The 12,848-nt window shown below is 51.9% G+C and overlaps 3 protein-coding genes across 4 annotated transcripts; all 3 read left to right on the forward strand.

Annotated features, from left to right (window-relative positions):
* Window positions 1–618: 618 nt before the first annotated feature.
* On the forward strand, window positions 619–8,899 carry LOC126000847 (hemoglobin subunit alpha). Of its 2 annotated transcripts, XM_049768005.1 has the most exons (4): window positions 619–733; window positions 843–1,047; window positions 1,139–1,299; window positions 8,850–8,899. In XM_049768005.1, exons 1-3 carry the CDS (start codon window positions 639–641, stop codon window positions 1,265–1,267), a joined length of 429 nt encoding a protein of 142 aa, XP_049623962.1. In that variant the 5' UTR covers window positions 619–638; the 3' UTR covers window positions 1,268–1,299; window positions 8,850–8,899. The 2 variants fall into 2 exon arrangements, with proteins under 2 accessions (XP_049623962.1, XP_049623961.1); XM_049768004.1 differs by lacking the exon at window positions 8,850–8,899 and having other exon boundaries at window positions 1,139–1,350.
* Window positions 8,142–8,899, forward strand: LOC126000846 (hemoglobin subunit alpha). Its single transcript, XM_049768003.1, has 3 exons — window positions 8,142–8,283; window positions 8,393–8,597; window positions 8,689–8,899. Exons 1-3 carry the CDS (start codon window positions 8,189–8,191, stop codon window positions 8,815–8,817), a joined length of 429 nt encoding a protein of 142 aa, XP_049623960.1. The 5' UTR covers window positions 8,142–8,188; the 3' UTR covers window positions 8,818–8,899.
* A 2,460-nt stretch (window positions 8,900–11,359) lies between these two features.
* Window positions 11,360–12,032, forward strand: LOC126000856 (hemoglobin subunit theta-1-like). Its single transcript, XM_049768014.1, has 3 exons — window positions 11,360–11,479; window positions 11,569–11,773; window positions 11,865–12,032. Exons 1-3 carry the CDS (start codon window positions 11,385–11,387, stop codon window positions 11,991–11,993), a joined length of 429 nt encoding a protein of 142 aa, XP_049623971.1. The 5' UTR covers window positions 11,360–11,384; the 3' UTR covers window positions 11,994–12,032.
* The last annotated feature ends 816 nt before the right edge of the window (window positions 12,033–12,848 follow it).

Here is a 12,848-nt window from a genome sequence, read left to right on the forward strand (position 1 = left end):
AAAAAAAAAGGGGAGCAGGGCTGGGATGCAATGATGGGCGCCCCTGACTCTAAATGAGGAGTGCAGTGTTGACAACCCGCCCCATGCAGGCACCTTGAATAGCTGTAGCAGTGTGTGTGGGGGGGGTGCGGTGCCCTAAGCCCTGAGCTCCCTTCCAAGGTCTTGTCCCTGCCCCTAGGACTGTCCTGGGCGACTTTGCTCCCAGGTGCTAAGAACAAGGTTTAATCGCCTCACCAGGTCAGCTTGGACTCTTTAGAGTTTTAGTTCCTGAGCAGTTTGGTGCAAAGGAGTTTTGCTGACTTCAGGAACGTGTCCCCCATTCTACCTACCGCACTCAAGAGCCACCCAACCTAGGCGTAAACTCAGAGCGCGGGTCAGGATGGCTAGGACGCACAAGCCGTCCCCCCACCCCACCCCCATTAACGGCAACAGTACTAGGATATTAAGGCTCTAGCTAGACCCAGAGCCAGACTGACCCGGACCCCGCAACTGCCCTGTCCATGACTCCACCCCTGGGCGCTCCCCAGCCAACTAGCGCAGCCCGCGAGGGCGAGTTCCCAACACCCCAAGCATAAAAGCTTCCTGCGCCGTAGCAAACGCATTTCTGGTCCTTGAACAGACTCAGAGAAAAAGCCACCATGGTGCTGTCTGCCAACGACAAGGCCAACATCAAGGCCGCCTGGGACAAGGTGGGCGGCCAGGCTGCCAACTACGGCGCAGAGGCCCTGGAGAGGTAAGGGGACCCCTGGACGCCTCCTGCCTGCGGGGACCGGCTTGGGACCTGCCATCCCAGACGAGGTGCGCTCACCCTCACCCTCCCTCCTCTCTTCCTTCCTCCCCAGGACCTTCGCGTCCTTCCCCACCACCAAGACCTACTTCCCCCACTTCGACCTGAGCCCCGGCTCCGCCCAGGTCAAGGGCCATGGCAAGAAGGTGGCAGATGCGCTGACCAAGGCCGTGGGCAGCCTGGACGACCTGCCCGGCGTGCTGTCCGCGCTCAGCGACCTGCACGCACACAAGCTGCGTGTGGACCCCGTCAACTTCAAGGTGGGTGGGCGCGGGACCCCGGGGGGCAACGAGGTCCTACAGAGCTGCAGGGTAGGGCACCCCCCGCTGATCCCTGTCTTCCCTTCCGCAGCTCCTGAGCCACTGTCTGCTGGTCACCCTGGCCGCTCACCACCCCGCGGATTTCACTCCTGCCGTCCACGCTTCTCTGGACAAGTTCTTGGCCTCCGTGAGCACCGTGCTGACCTCCAAGTACCGTTAAGCTGGAACTGGCGTCCACCACCCCGCCCCTACCTGGGGCCTCCTGCCCCTCCCTTGTCTGAATAAAGCCTGAGTGGGCTGCAATGTGTGTGTGCGCGCCTCGCTTCTCTTTGGGGGTAAGGGCCTCAGAGCTCTCTCCTGATCGCTGGGAAAGGTACCCCTTTCCAGTGGAAACGGAGGGAGGACGAGGAGGGAAGTTACCTTCCTGGGGAACCAGCCTTGATGGCCCTAGGAAAACTTCCAAAGATTGGAGGCATCCAGAATCAGTGGAAGTTTCTCTGACTGATCCCAGGTTAAGGCAATCTGGTCTAAATGAAAACACAGGGTAGAGATGGCCCAAAGGCTGGGAGCTTTGCAAGTTCCAGTGACCCCAGGAACTATCTAGGAGCACAAAACCCTATGGGTGTGGCCCACTAAAAATACACAAACATGTGGGGGAAACAACAGGGGGGCAAGAAAGCAAAACAAATCAAGCTTTCTACAAATCCTGCTCCTCACAGAGGAGTAGGTGGGGTAGAAGGACCCAGCTGTAGACTGGAAGGTGGGGGAGGGTGGCGATATCCAGAATTGGGCACTTTCACTCTCCAGGGAATGAAGCAGGCATCTTCACATACATACCAAGGACACTGATCTCCAGGTTAACAAATACATGTGTGCATGGGGAGGGGTGAGTAATAAATATGCGTCTGAGTGTGCATCACTGTGAATGTCTGGGTCACTGCTTTTGTTCAGGTATCAGACTCTGAGCTGGCCCCTAACCCCCAATACTCTTCCTCTGCTGTACAGCCCAATTTTTCACTTCAGAGTGGAGAAGCAGGCTGAGAAGCTAGTTAGCCTGCAGCTGACCCCCATCTACCCCTTGGCACCACAAGCTCCCTGATCAGGACTGGTGGCTGATGCAGCCCTTGAGGGGCTTAGACCTGTCAGCTTGAGCATCACTTGAAACCAGTGTTAGGCCTCCCCCACAAAGAAAAGGAATAACACCACCCAGAGCAGGAAAGATAGTACAGCAGCAGGGCAGGCTTTTTCATTGCAACAGCCAACCTGGGTTCAGTTCCCTGGCCCCCATGTGCTCCCCAGATACTACCAGGAGTGATTTCTGACTGCAAAGACAGGAACCCCTGAGCATTACCAGGCATGGTCCAAAAAAGCAAAAACAAAAACAAACACTAACAAAAACACTTGGGAAATAAACTGAAATTCATGTAAGCTTTATCACTCCTCTTACTTACAATATGCTTCCTCTCACTTACTGGCTCCTATCCTCTGCTGAATCAACACAGCTCTATCTACAGTCCCACAACTTTCTGGTCAAAAATACCACCATGAGGACTGGGGAGATAGCACAGTGGGTAGGGCACCTGCCTTCCTCCTGGCCAACAGGGTTCAATCCCTGTGACAGATGGTCCCCTAATCTCTCCCCACCCCCGGGAGTGATTCAACAGTACAGAACCAGGAGTAAGGCCTGAGCACTGCAGGATATGGCAACCTTCAATAAACACCAGCAAGGGGCTGGAGAGATAGCATGGAGCAAATGCCGGCATCCCATATAGTCCCCTGTGCCTGCCAGGGCGATTTCTGAGTCTAGAGCCAGGAGGAACCCCTGAGCGCTGCCGGGTGTGATCCAAAACAAAACAAAAACAAAAACAAAAACCACCAGCAAGTTGGAGCAATAGTACAGCAGGGACGGTGTTACCCCATCCCCCATTCTTCTTGTAACCTTACCTGCTAATAAGACCTGCCCATTTCTGGGAGGGGTGTTTGGTAGGTAGCAAAGGTTTGGCCTGAAGGAGAGTGGGATTTGGGAGAGAAGATTCGGAAGGATGCAGCAAGAGAAAAAGCAGCAGGAGGATAGATGGCTGAGAGACAAGGTACAATGCATGGCTGAATAGGGATCCAGCGTAAAAGGTTCTGATAGGCCACACACATGTTGGCCAAGGCTGAATAAAGATGGTATCTCCTAAAACCTGTCTGTGGATCTCCTCGCTGCTACCCTGAAACCTCAGACCCGAAGGCTGGATGGAATTGCAGACACTTGGCCTGGGCTGGAGGAGAAAGATTTCTCACCCTCCATCCCATCACTATCCATCACCATCCAGCCCCATCCAAAGGGCTGTTATGCAACAGGAGGGCACTTGCCTTGCATGCAGCCAATCCAGGTTATACCATCAGTACTCTATATGGTCCCCCAAGCCTGCCAGGAGTGGGTCCCAGAAACAGAACCAGGACTAAGCCCCTCTGACTCACACAGCTAATGCTGTGTGTGGTCCCAAATAAACAAAATACCATCAAACTGGGACAGAGCATGTGGTTAAATTGATAGAATACATATTTTTGCATGTTTAAAGCCCTTGGTTTTATCTCTGGCCCCACATATCTCCTAGTACCACTGAGTGTGATCCCTATAACAGTAAATAAATAAATAAATGATTTTTTAAATATTGTATTGAAACCAAATTTACAAAGTTCTTCATAGTTGGATTTCAGACATACAATGTTTCAGGGTGAATCCCACCACCAGTGCCAACTTCCTCGACCAAAGTTACCAAAGTTCATCCCATGTCACCACCTCTCCCTGCCCCCAGCCTGCCAACATAACAGGTACTTTATAAATTTTGATTGTTAAAGTTTGGATCTCTTGATTTCTTTGTTGCTGACCTTGGCTGGATATTTAGTTCTGTCCTTTATTAACATCACCAATGCACCTGAGACCTCTTGGCCCCTGTCCCCATCATTTTATATTTGCATTTCCTCCACATCCACTTAAATGTTATAAAAATCTATTATCATAAAAAAATAATAGCTGCTGACACTTCCCAGGTAGTCAGGTCCTGGCTGATACATCTGTGGCATTCTCAGAAAGCGGGGGGGGGGGGGGGGGCAGATGTCCTTTTCTTCATGAACTACAGCAACCAAAAGGCAGCTCTCACACCAACTGACAGAAATGGCCTGGCTCTGTGTCACTTAAATTTATCAAACTTCCAAGCCACCAAATTTTTTTTTAGATCTATAAATCCTGGACCTCACTATCTGATAGTAGTGTCAGTCCCGTAGCATCACAGAAATCTGATGGGAAAGTTTTATAATAATCTCCCAAGCTCAGGGAGCCTAAAATATAACACAGAAGGCTCAATTAGTACCTACCACAGCCCAGTAAATCCTTCGACACACTGACTTTAGGAATGCCATGGAGAAGTCTAACAATGATTTCAATTTAAACTTTTATAATTCTCACCTCACAAAGAATAAGAACAATCGGTGCTGGCAGGGATGTGGAGAGAAAGGAACTCTTGATTCACTGCTGGTGGGAATGCAGTCTAGTTCAGTCCTTATGGAAAACAATATGGAATTCCTAAAAAAAACTGGAAATTGAGCTCCCCTATGATCCAGCTATACCACTCCTAGGGATATACCCTAGGAACACAAAAACACAATACAAACATCACTTCCTCACACCTATATTCATTCCAGTGCTATTTACAATAGCCAGACTCTGGAAACAACCAAGATGCTCTGCAGCAGGTGAATGGCTAAAGAAACTGAGATACACATACACAATGGAATACTATGAAGCCATCAGGAGAGATGAAGTCATGAAATTTTTCTATACATGGATGGACATGGAATCTATTATGCTGAGTGAAATAAGTCAGAGGGGGAGAGAGAGACACAGAATAGTCTCACGCATCTATGGGTTTTTAGAAAAATAAAAGACACTGGATCCAGAGAGATAGCATAGAGGTAGGGCATTTGTCTTCCATGCAGAAGGATGGTGGTTCGAGTCCTAGCATCCCATATGATTCCCCGAGCCTGCCAGGAGCAATTTCTGAACTTAGAGCCAGGAGTAATCCCTGAGTGCTGCTGGGTGTGACCAAGAAAAACAAAACAAAACAAAACAACAACAAACAAAAAACAAAAGAGAAAGAAAGAAAAAAGACATTATTGTAATAATGCCCAGAGACAATAGAGATGAAGGCTGGAAGGACTGGCTCACCACAAAGGGTGGTGAGTACAGTTAGAGAAATAACTACACTGACAGCTATGGTGACAATGTCAATGAATAAAAGAATTAGACTGCCTGTCGCGAATATGGGGGGCGGGAGGAGGGAGATTGGGGACATTAGTAATGGTAATATTGCACTGGTGAAGGGGAAGTTTTCTTTTTATTAAACCCAACTACAATCATGTTTGTAATCAAGGTGCTTAAATAAATATATTTTTATTAAAAAATAATAGGGGGCTGGAGAGATAGCATGGAGGTAGAGTGTTTGCCTTGCATGCAAAAGGATGGTGGTTTAAATCCCAGCATCACATATAGTTCCCCTAGCCTGCCAGGAACGATTTTCTGAGCGCAGAACCAGGAGTAAACCCTGAGCGCTGCAGGGTGTGACCCAAAAACCAAAAAAATAAAATAAAATAAAATAATAATTTTATTTATAGCCTTACCTCCATGCTATCTTTCTGGCTCCAAAATAATAAATTTTGATAATTCCATTTCCTTTTGTGTTGTGACAAACAGTAGAAAATTGTTTGTGCCTTCATGGAGGTAGACTAGAGTGGTGGGTGGGAATTGGGGACACCAATGTAGGATGAAGGGAAGGGCACACACGTGTAGGATGATTAGTGTTTGAATAGTTAGTGATTGAAATGATTGCATTATGAATAACTTGTTAAATCACTGTATTATAAGAAAAGTTAAGGGAAAAAAATCTATCATCATACCACTGAACCCTAAGAACTCTGGGGTGTGGTTCTGTAGGTTCCTTCGCACTGCTGACTCATCCTGTGTCAGAATGAGCCTGGAGAGTGCTCCCCAGCACTCCTGGGTGTGGTCTCCTACAAAAATATCATCAAAACACAAATATTTGCCTGCAGCCCCATCTCTCACAGAAGCATCTTCTTACTCTCTTCCAGACAGTTTAATTCATATGCTTCCTTTTATTAATTGCCATTTATTTCTGTAAATTTCCTATTGGTGGCTTGTAATGAGTTGCATAAATCATTTGTCTTTTTCTTCTACACATGGACACTCTTCCTATATTAATAATGGGAGCCATAGGGGGTAGGGAGATGGCTCAAGTGGTAGAGGATATGGCCACCATGTGGAAAGCATCACATGGCCACCATACCAATAGAAGTAACCCTGAGCCTCAAAGATACCCACCAGCACAGTGCCCCTTATTTCTTCAGCACCACTGAATGTGGAACCTATATAGATAAAGTGTGTGTGCATAGATAACTTAGCTGAAGTGTGTCCCCAGTGTGACTTCAAAAGGATCAGGGACAAAGAGACTGGAACATGTTTCAGCAGGACAGTTCTGTGAGCTAGGGCATCCTGAACCCCAAGAACTCAGCTATGCATGGGACTGTAGCAAAAGTCAAACAGGTAGAGCACTTGCTTTGCATATGGTCAACCTGGATTCAATTCCCAGCATTCCATATGGTCTCCTGAGCACTGCCAGTAATGAGTGATTCCTGAATGCAGAGCCAGGAGTGAGCCCTGAGCACCATAGGGTGTACTCCCTCCCCCCAAAAAAACAAACAAGCAAAAAGAACTCAGCTGTGTCTTCTTTTTCCTTCAGAGTCAGATGGGACCTGAGGCTCAGGACAGGCTCAGGAAAGGGACTAAGTCTGTGATTAGTGGGACCTTCGAGAAGCCCTAGAGGAGAGAAGCCCAGAGGTAGAGTCCAGATGCAGGATAGAACATTGGCCAGTCCCTGAGCTCCCCTGTCCAGCCTACCTCCGTGATCAGCCCCTTTAGATGAAGAGGTTAGGAGAGGAAGAGGAGAGAGAGGTGGGCTGGAGAATGTCCCAAGTTTTCCTCTTTAGCTTCTGAGAAAGCGAAATTCTGGATTCTGGCTTCCTTTCCTCCCCAAGTTCTGATATTTTGCCCTGTATTTTTGTTAGCCCAGAGAAGAAAGAGCCTTTACTTATCACTGGGCAGAGAATTGTGCCAAGTGGGATTCCAGTCCCTTCCCTCCCGTCCCTAAGCAGAGTCCTCTCCTCCGTGGAGCAGCCCATCCTGTGACTAATTGTCCTCATGCTGTGGTGCTTATGTGCACCCTTGTCTCTCACTCCAAGGCTTGCAGTACTGTGTTCAAGTTTCTGGTTCAAGTTTCTGTTCCTTAAGCTCAGGTCCCCTCCAGCAGCGTCCTTGCTTTCTTCAGCAACTCTCCACTATTCAGTCTGTTTTCCAGACTCAGTTGGGGAACACAGGCTGTTTTAGTAAACCTTGCCCCTCCCCTGGTGGTTGGAGAGGAGGCCTGGGAATTCAGCTCACCCTTCATCACCTGGATTCTAGGAGAGAGCAGCACCTAGACCCTGAGCTAGGCAAACTGGCCTGCGCCCACCATTCCACACCCAGGCCCCCAGATTCTTGCCCCTGAAATTGGAGGAGGCAGGAGGGATTGTGATGGGGTCTGGAGGGAGGGAGGGAGGGAGGGAGGAAGGCTGGCGCTTTGTTCTGATCCCATTTGGCCTCTCAATGCCTGGCTTCTGCTCAAGCCTTAGCATGTATACACAAGGAGTGCCAAGCCTCACTGCCTCTCTCTGGGCCTTTGGGGAAGTGCCCACTGGTGCAAAGGATGCTCATGGCCCTGGCAGAGATGCCAGGGCAGACTGGCCGCACCATCTGCAGAGAGGGGAGTGCTACCAGAGGCGCAGGGACACGGGGGATGGGGAGCAACAAAGGTCAGGCTGAGGACCCGGGGGTCCAATCTGCGTGCGGAGGCCTGATGGCTCCCCGCGGCCCCCCGCGGCCCCCGGCGCCCCCTGTCGTCCAGCCCGTTCGCACGCCCTGGTCCCGGGACAGCCAATGAGTGCGGCCCCCGAGGGCGAGTCCCCAGCACCCCAAGCATAAAAGCTGCCAGCGCAGATACAAACGCATTTCTGGTCCCTGAACAGACTCAGAGAAAAAGCCACCATGGTGCTGTCTGCCAACGACAAGGCCAACATCAAGGCCGCCTGGGACAAGGTGGGCGGCCAGGCTGCCAACTACGGCGCAGAGGCCCTGGAGAGGTAAGGGGACCCCTGGACGCCTCCTGCCTGCGGGGACCGGCTTGGGACCTGCCATCCCAGACGGGGTGCGCTCACCCTCACCCTCCCTCCTCTCTTCCTTCCTCCCCAGGACCTTCGCGTCCTTCCCCACCACCAAGACCTACTTCCCCCACTTCGACCTGAGCCCCGGCTCCGCCCAGGTCAAGGGCCATGGCAAGAAGGTGGCAGATGCGCTGACCAAGGCCGTGGGCAGCCTGGACGACCTGCCCGGCGTGCTGTCCGCGCTCAGCGACCTGCACGCACACAAGCTGCGTGTGGACCCCGTCAACTTCAAGGTGGGTGGGCGCGGGACCCCGGGGGGCAACGAGGTCCTGCAGAGCGGCAGAGTGGGGCACCCCGCGCTGATCCCCGTCTTCCCCTCTGCAGCTCCTGAGCCACTGTCTGCTGGTCACCCTGGCCGCTCACCACCCCGCGGATTTCACTCCCGCCGTCCACGCTTCTCTGGACAAGTTCTTGGCCTCCGTGAGCACTGTGCTGACCTCCAAGTACCGTTAAGCTGGAACTGGCGGCCCCCATCCCGTCCCTACCTGGGGCCTCCTGCCCCTCCCTTGTCTGAATAAAGCCTGAATGGGCTGCAGTATGTGTGTGCGCCTCATTTCTCTTTGGAGATGGGGACCTCAGGGATGGGCAGCTCTCCTGAGCAGAGGGAGGGAGAATGGGAGATGGAGAAAGAGGAACAGTCACACTGTCATTACCTTAAACAGGGGGAGACACATCCTTGCCCTTATCCATCTGCCCTTTCATGCTCACCAAATCCTTGCACTAGAATGAGGTGATCTCCAGCCCTTGCTTGGGGCAGTGCCATGCTCCTTCTGGACAAACCTGGCCCAATCATCCTCTAGGAAAGAAACCCCGAAATATGCACACAGAGTAGACAAAATGAGTCAAAATACACTTTTTTTTTTTATTGTTTTTTGGGTCACACCCGGCAGCACTCAGTGATTACTCCTGGCTCTACGCTCAGAAATCGCTCTGGCAGGCTCAAGGGACCATATGGGATGCCAAGATTCAAACCACCGATCTTCTGCACGCAAGGCAAATGCCTTACCTCCATGCTATCTCTCCGGCCCCCCAAAAATACACTTTCAGTGTGGATGAGATGAGCCTGTTAGCAGCATCCATACATGCCAGGCAATTGCTTCTCCAGGGCCCTGTGCCACCTGGTGGCATCTTCAAATACTCTGACATGGTATTTAGGGCCCTTTAAAGACAAGTCTGGGGGCAGGGTTTGGGGCCCAGCTTGGCATTGGCTGAGTTCACAGCTGTTCTTTGAGATGGGCACTGAGACAGGTCTCTGCACACAGCCCTGTGATGAGCATCTGAGATGTAAGCTATGCACAGGGCCTGCAATGGCTGCACTATTGTTTCTGAGGTGCCCCAGAGACGTTGAATCCAGCCCTGAGTTTCTGAAAGATAGTGTCTTTTCTCCTCTGAGCCCAGATATTTTAGGAAAATACAGGGTGAGTCCCTGCCTCATTCAGTGAGACTGTGCAGAAGGTGGCACAGTAAGAGCTTTCAGGGAGAGTTTGTTGTGTTTCAATATCAGGAGAAATGAGAACTGGAACCAAATAGGTTTATGGAGACAACATAAACTTCCATCTATAGTTGAAAGCACAATCAAATATGGTCTAGCCAGTCAACAAAACATTAATCAGTCCCATAAAGCAATAAAATATTGACAAAAGCTACAGGGTAGAGAGCCCTTTAAGGCAGAAGTCAAAACCTAACCTCTCAGTAAACAAAATTAAATGTAAAACACAGAGGCTTGGGAGAGGCAGTGTGGGGGTTAAGGAGCTTGCCCTTGCATCCAGGTAGTAAACACAAAACCAAGAGTAGCCCAGAAAAAAAAAAAAAAAAAAAAAAAAGAGTAGCCCAGGAGCACCTCCAGGTGTAGTCCCAAACCCAAAATAAAATAAAAATGATCCAGACTGTAAATTGTTATAGATTTTTATAGCAGTTATAGGTTATAAAATTATAGATTTTTAGCACAGTTTAAAAAGATGTGAGTGGAATGAAAGCAGTTCTTTAGAGGTTTGGGCTGCTGCAATTGAAATCTGGGAGGCATTCAGGAAGGGTCCTTGTCCAAAAGAACATTTTTGTTTGTTTTAGGATCACTCCCAGCGGTGCTCATGGCTTATTCCTGGAGGACATATGGGGGAACCCTATGGGGAGCCGATATCAAATCTAGGTGGGTTGCTTCTCACAAGAATCCTGGTGTTGTGTTAATTATTAATTATAAAGTCATCGTGTTGTTGGTGGATGGATACTGAGACCTTTCTTGGCCCGGACCGGCACCTGCAGTCCATACAACCTGGTGGGTCTGTAGGTATCAGGGTGATGGTGAAGAAATGATCCAGAGGCAATCAGATGAAGTTTCAGGAGAAATCCAGCTTTATTACAAGGCCCTAATCGCCATGTGCATATTCCTCACATGGCCTCTAAGCTAAGCAGCCTCTGCACCCATCCAGTCTCTGATCTTCCTTGCAGCTTTTGCTTCTCACCCCTCCCCACCAGGCCACTCTTTACTACCAACCACAGACCCCTCCCAGTTGTGGGAGGGTCTCACGGTCCAGGTAAATTAGCAGTTGGCTTTGGGGAGGGGTAATACCAGGGACAATAGAAAACAGGCTCAGTCCTCCCCAACCCCCAGTCTGTATTTGAGAAGGCATTCTACTTCTCTCTCACTACCTTTGAGGGGGAGGAGGGATATGGGGGACACTCCCCCCCGGTTCCTGCCAGGGGCGATTTCTGAGCGCAGAGACAGGAGTAACCCCTGGGCACCGCCGGGGTGTGACCCCAAAACAAAAACAAAAAAAACCCAAAACATTCCTTTCTATTCAGCGGATGGAAAAAGGGCCTTGGAGGCAGATGATGCAGAGCAGGTAGGTCCCAGGTGGGCACAGACATGGGACTTGTATCCGAGCGCCCCTTGGTGGCCGGAGCGCACAGGAGCAGAATCGGGCCCGGGGGCGGGGCTGGGCGGGACCCCGCGTCTTTGGGGCCCGGCGCGTCGGGGCGTTTTTGGGGAGTCTGGGCTCATCTGAAACCAGGAGCGGGGCGCGATGGCTCTGTCCCCGGCCGAGCTGGCGGTGGTGCACGCACTGTGGAGGAAGATGGGTAGCAACGTGGGCATATACACGTCCGAGGCCCTGGAGAGGTTCGTACCAAGCCGCGCGCACTCTCGGCCCCTGTGCTCAAAGCCCCCTTCCTTCCCCGGGACGCCCCTCACCGGCCTGGCCCCCGCAGGACCTTCGCGGCCTTCCCGTCCACCAAGACCTACTTCCAGCACCTGGACCTGAGCCCCGGCTCCGCGCAGATGAAAGCCCACGGCCAGAAGTTGGCGGACGCGCTGGCGCAGGCCCTGAGCCACCTGGACGACCTGCCCGGCGTGCTGGCCCCTCTGCGGGACCTGCACGGGCAGCAGCTGCGGGTGGCTCCCGCCGACTTCCAGGTGTGCGGGGTCGGCCGTGCCGGGCTGGGCTGCACCCGGGTTACGGCCTGCCCGGGGTGCATGCTCGGGAAGACTCGCGCTCTCTCCGCAGCTCCTGGGCCACTGCCTGCTGGTGACCCTGGCCCGGCACTACCCCGGCGATTTCAGCCCCGCCATGCACGCGTCGCTGCAGAAGTTCCTGGGCTGCGTGTTCTCGGCGCTGCTCTTCGGGGATCACTGAGGCCAGCTGTGGGAATAAACGCGCACGCCAAGGTGCCCATGCCGACTCCTGTGTGCTACGGGGTAGCCGGGAGCGGCCAGTCGGGTAGATCCGCAATGCGCCGTGCTGGGCCCGGCGGGGTTGCAGCAGGGACCCTTCCTGGGCCAGGCCTGACTGGGCTGCCTCAGTAGTCCAGGCGGTGTACACGCCCTCTGCAGGCGTCGCTGGGACCTGACTTGCCACGAGACACTCAGCATATGTGCATTTGCGTGGGTTACTCCTGGCTCTGCACTCAGGGATCACTTCTTGTGGGTCAGGGTCAGGGATCACTTCTTGTGGGCCAGGGGCAGAACTGGGTTGGCCATAACAGGACAAGTGTTCCTTGTCCCAGCTCTCCAGCCCCAGGGCCCTACTGTCCTGCAGGACTCTGTCCTACAGGGCCTGTGTCAAATCCCACTTAAGGTGAGGATGAACACTACCACTAGGTGTTGTCACAGCATGTGGTGCTTCACTGGCACTAACAGTGGATCTTTCTGAGTCTTAAACCACCGGCTGGTCCACTCAGCATTTCTCTCCAGACCTTGCAGTTGACACGCGGAAAGTACCCGCGGCCTGTTCTGGTCCCAAGTTAGCTAACAGTGGGGTTGCAGTGCAGCTCAGCCCTCCCTCTTCCCAGGAGCCCATTGTTCCATGGAAGGCTGGGCTGAGGTAGTCTGCCCTGGGGACAGCTAACCACAACCACTCTGGACAGTTTGTGTTTGGTCAGTCAGGTTTGGTTATTTTCGGTACATACAGCCAGGGGTGATCCAGGGACCATGTGAGACGATGCTGATCAAATGTGGGTCAGTGGTGTGCAAAGGACGTGTTTCTATACCT

Source organism: Suncus etruscus, chromosome 2 (genome assembly GCF_024139225.1).
Source record: "Suncus etruscus isolate mSunEtr1 chromosome 2, mSunEtr1.pri.cur, whole genome shotgun sequence".
Lineage (NCBI taxonomy): Eukaryota > Metazoa > Chordata > Mammalia > Eulipotyphla > Soricidae > Suncus > Suncus etruscus.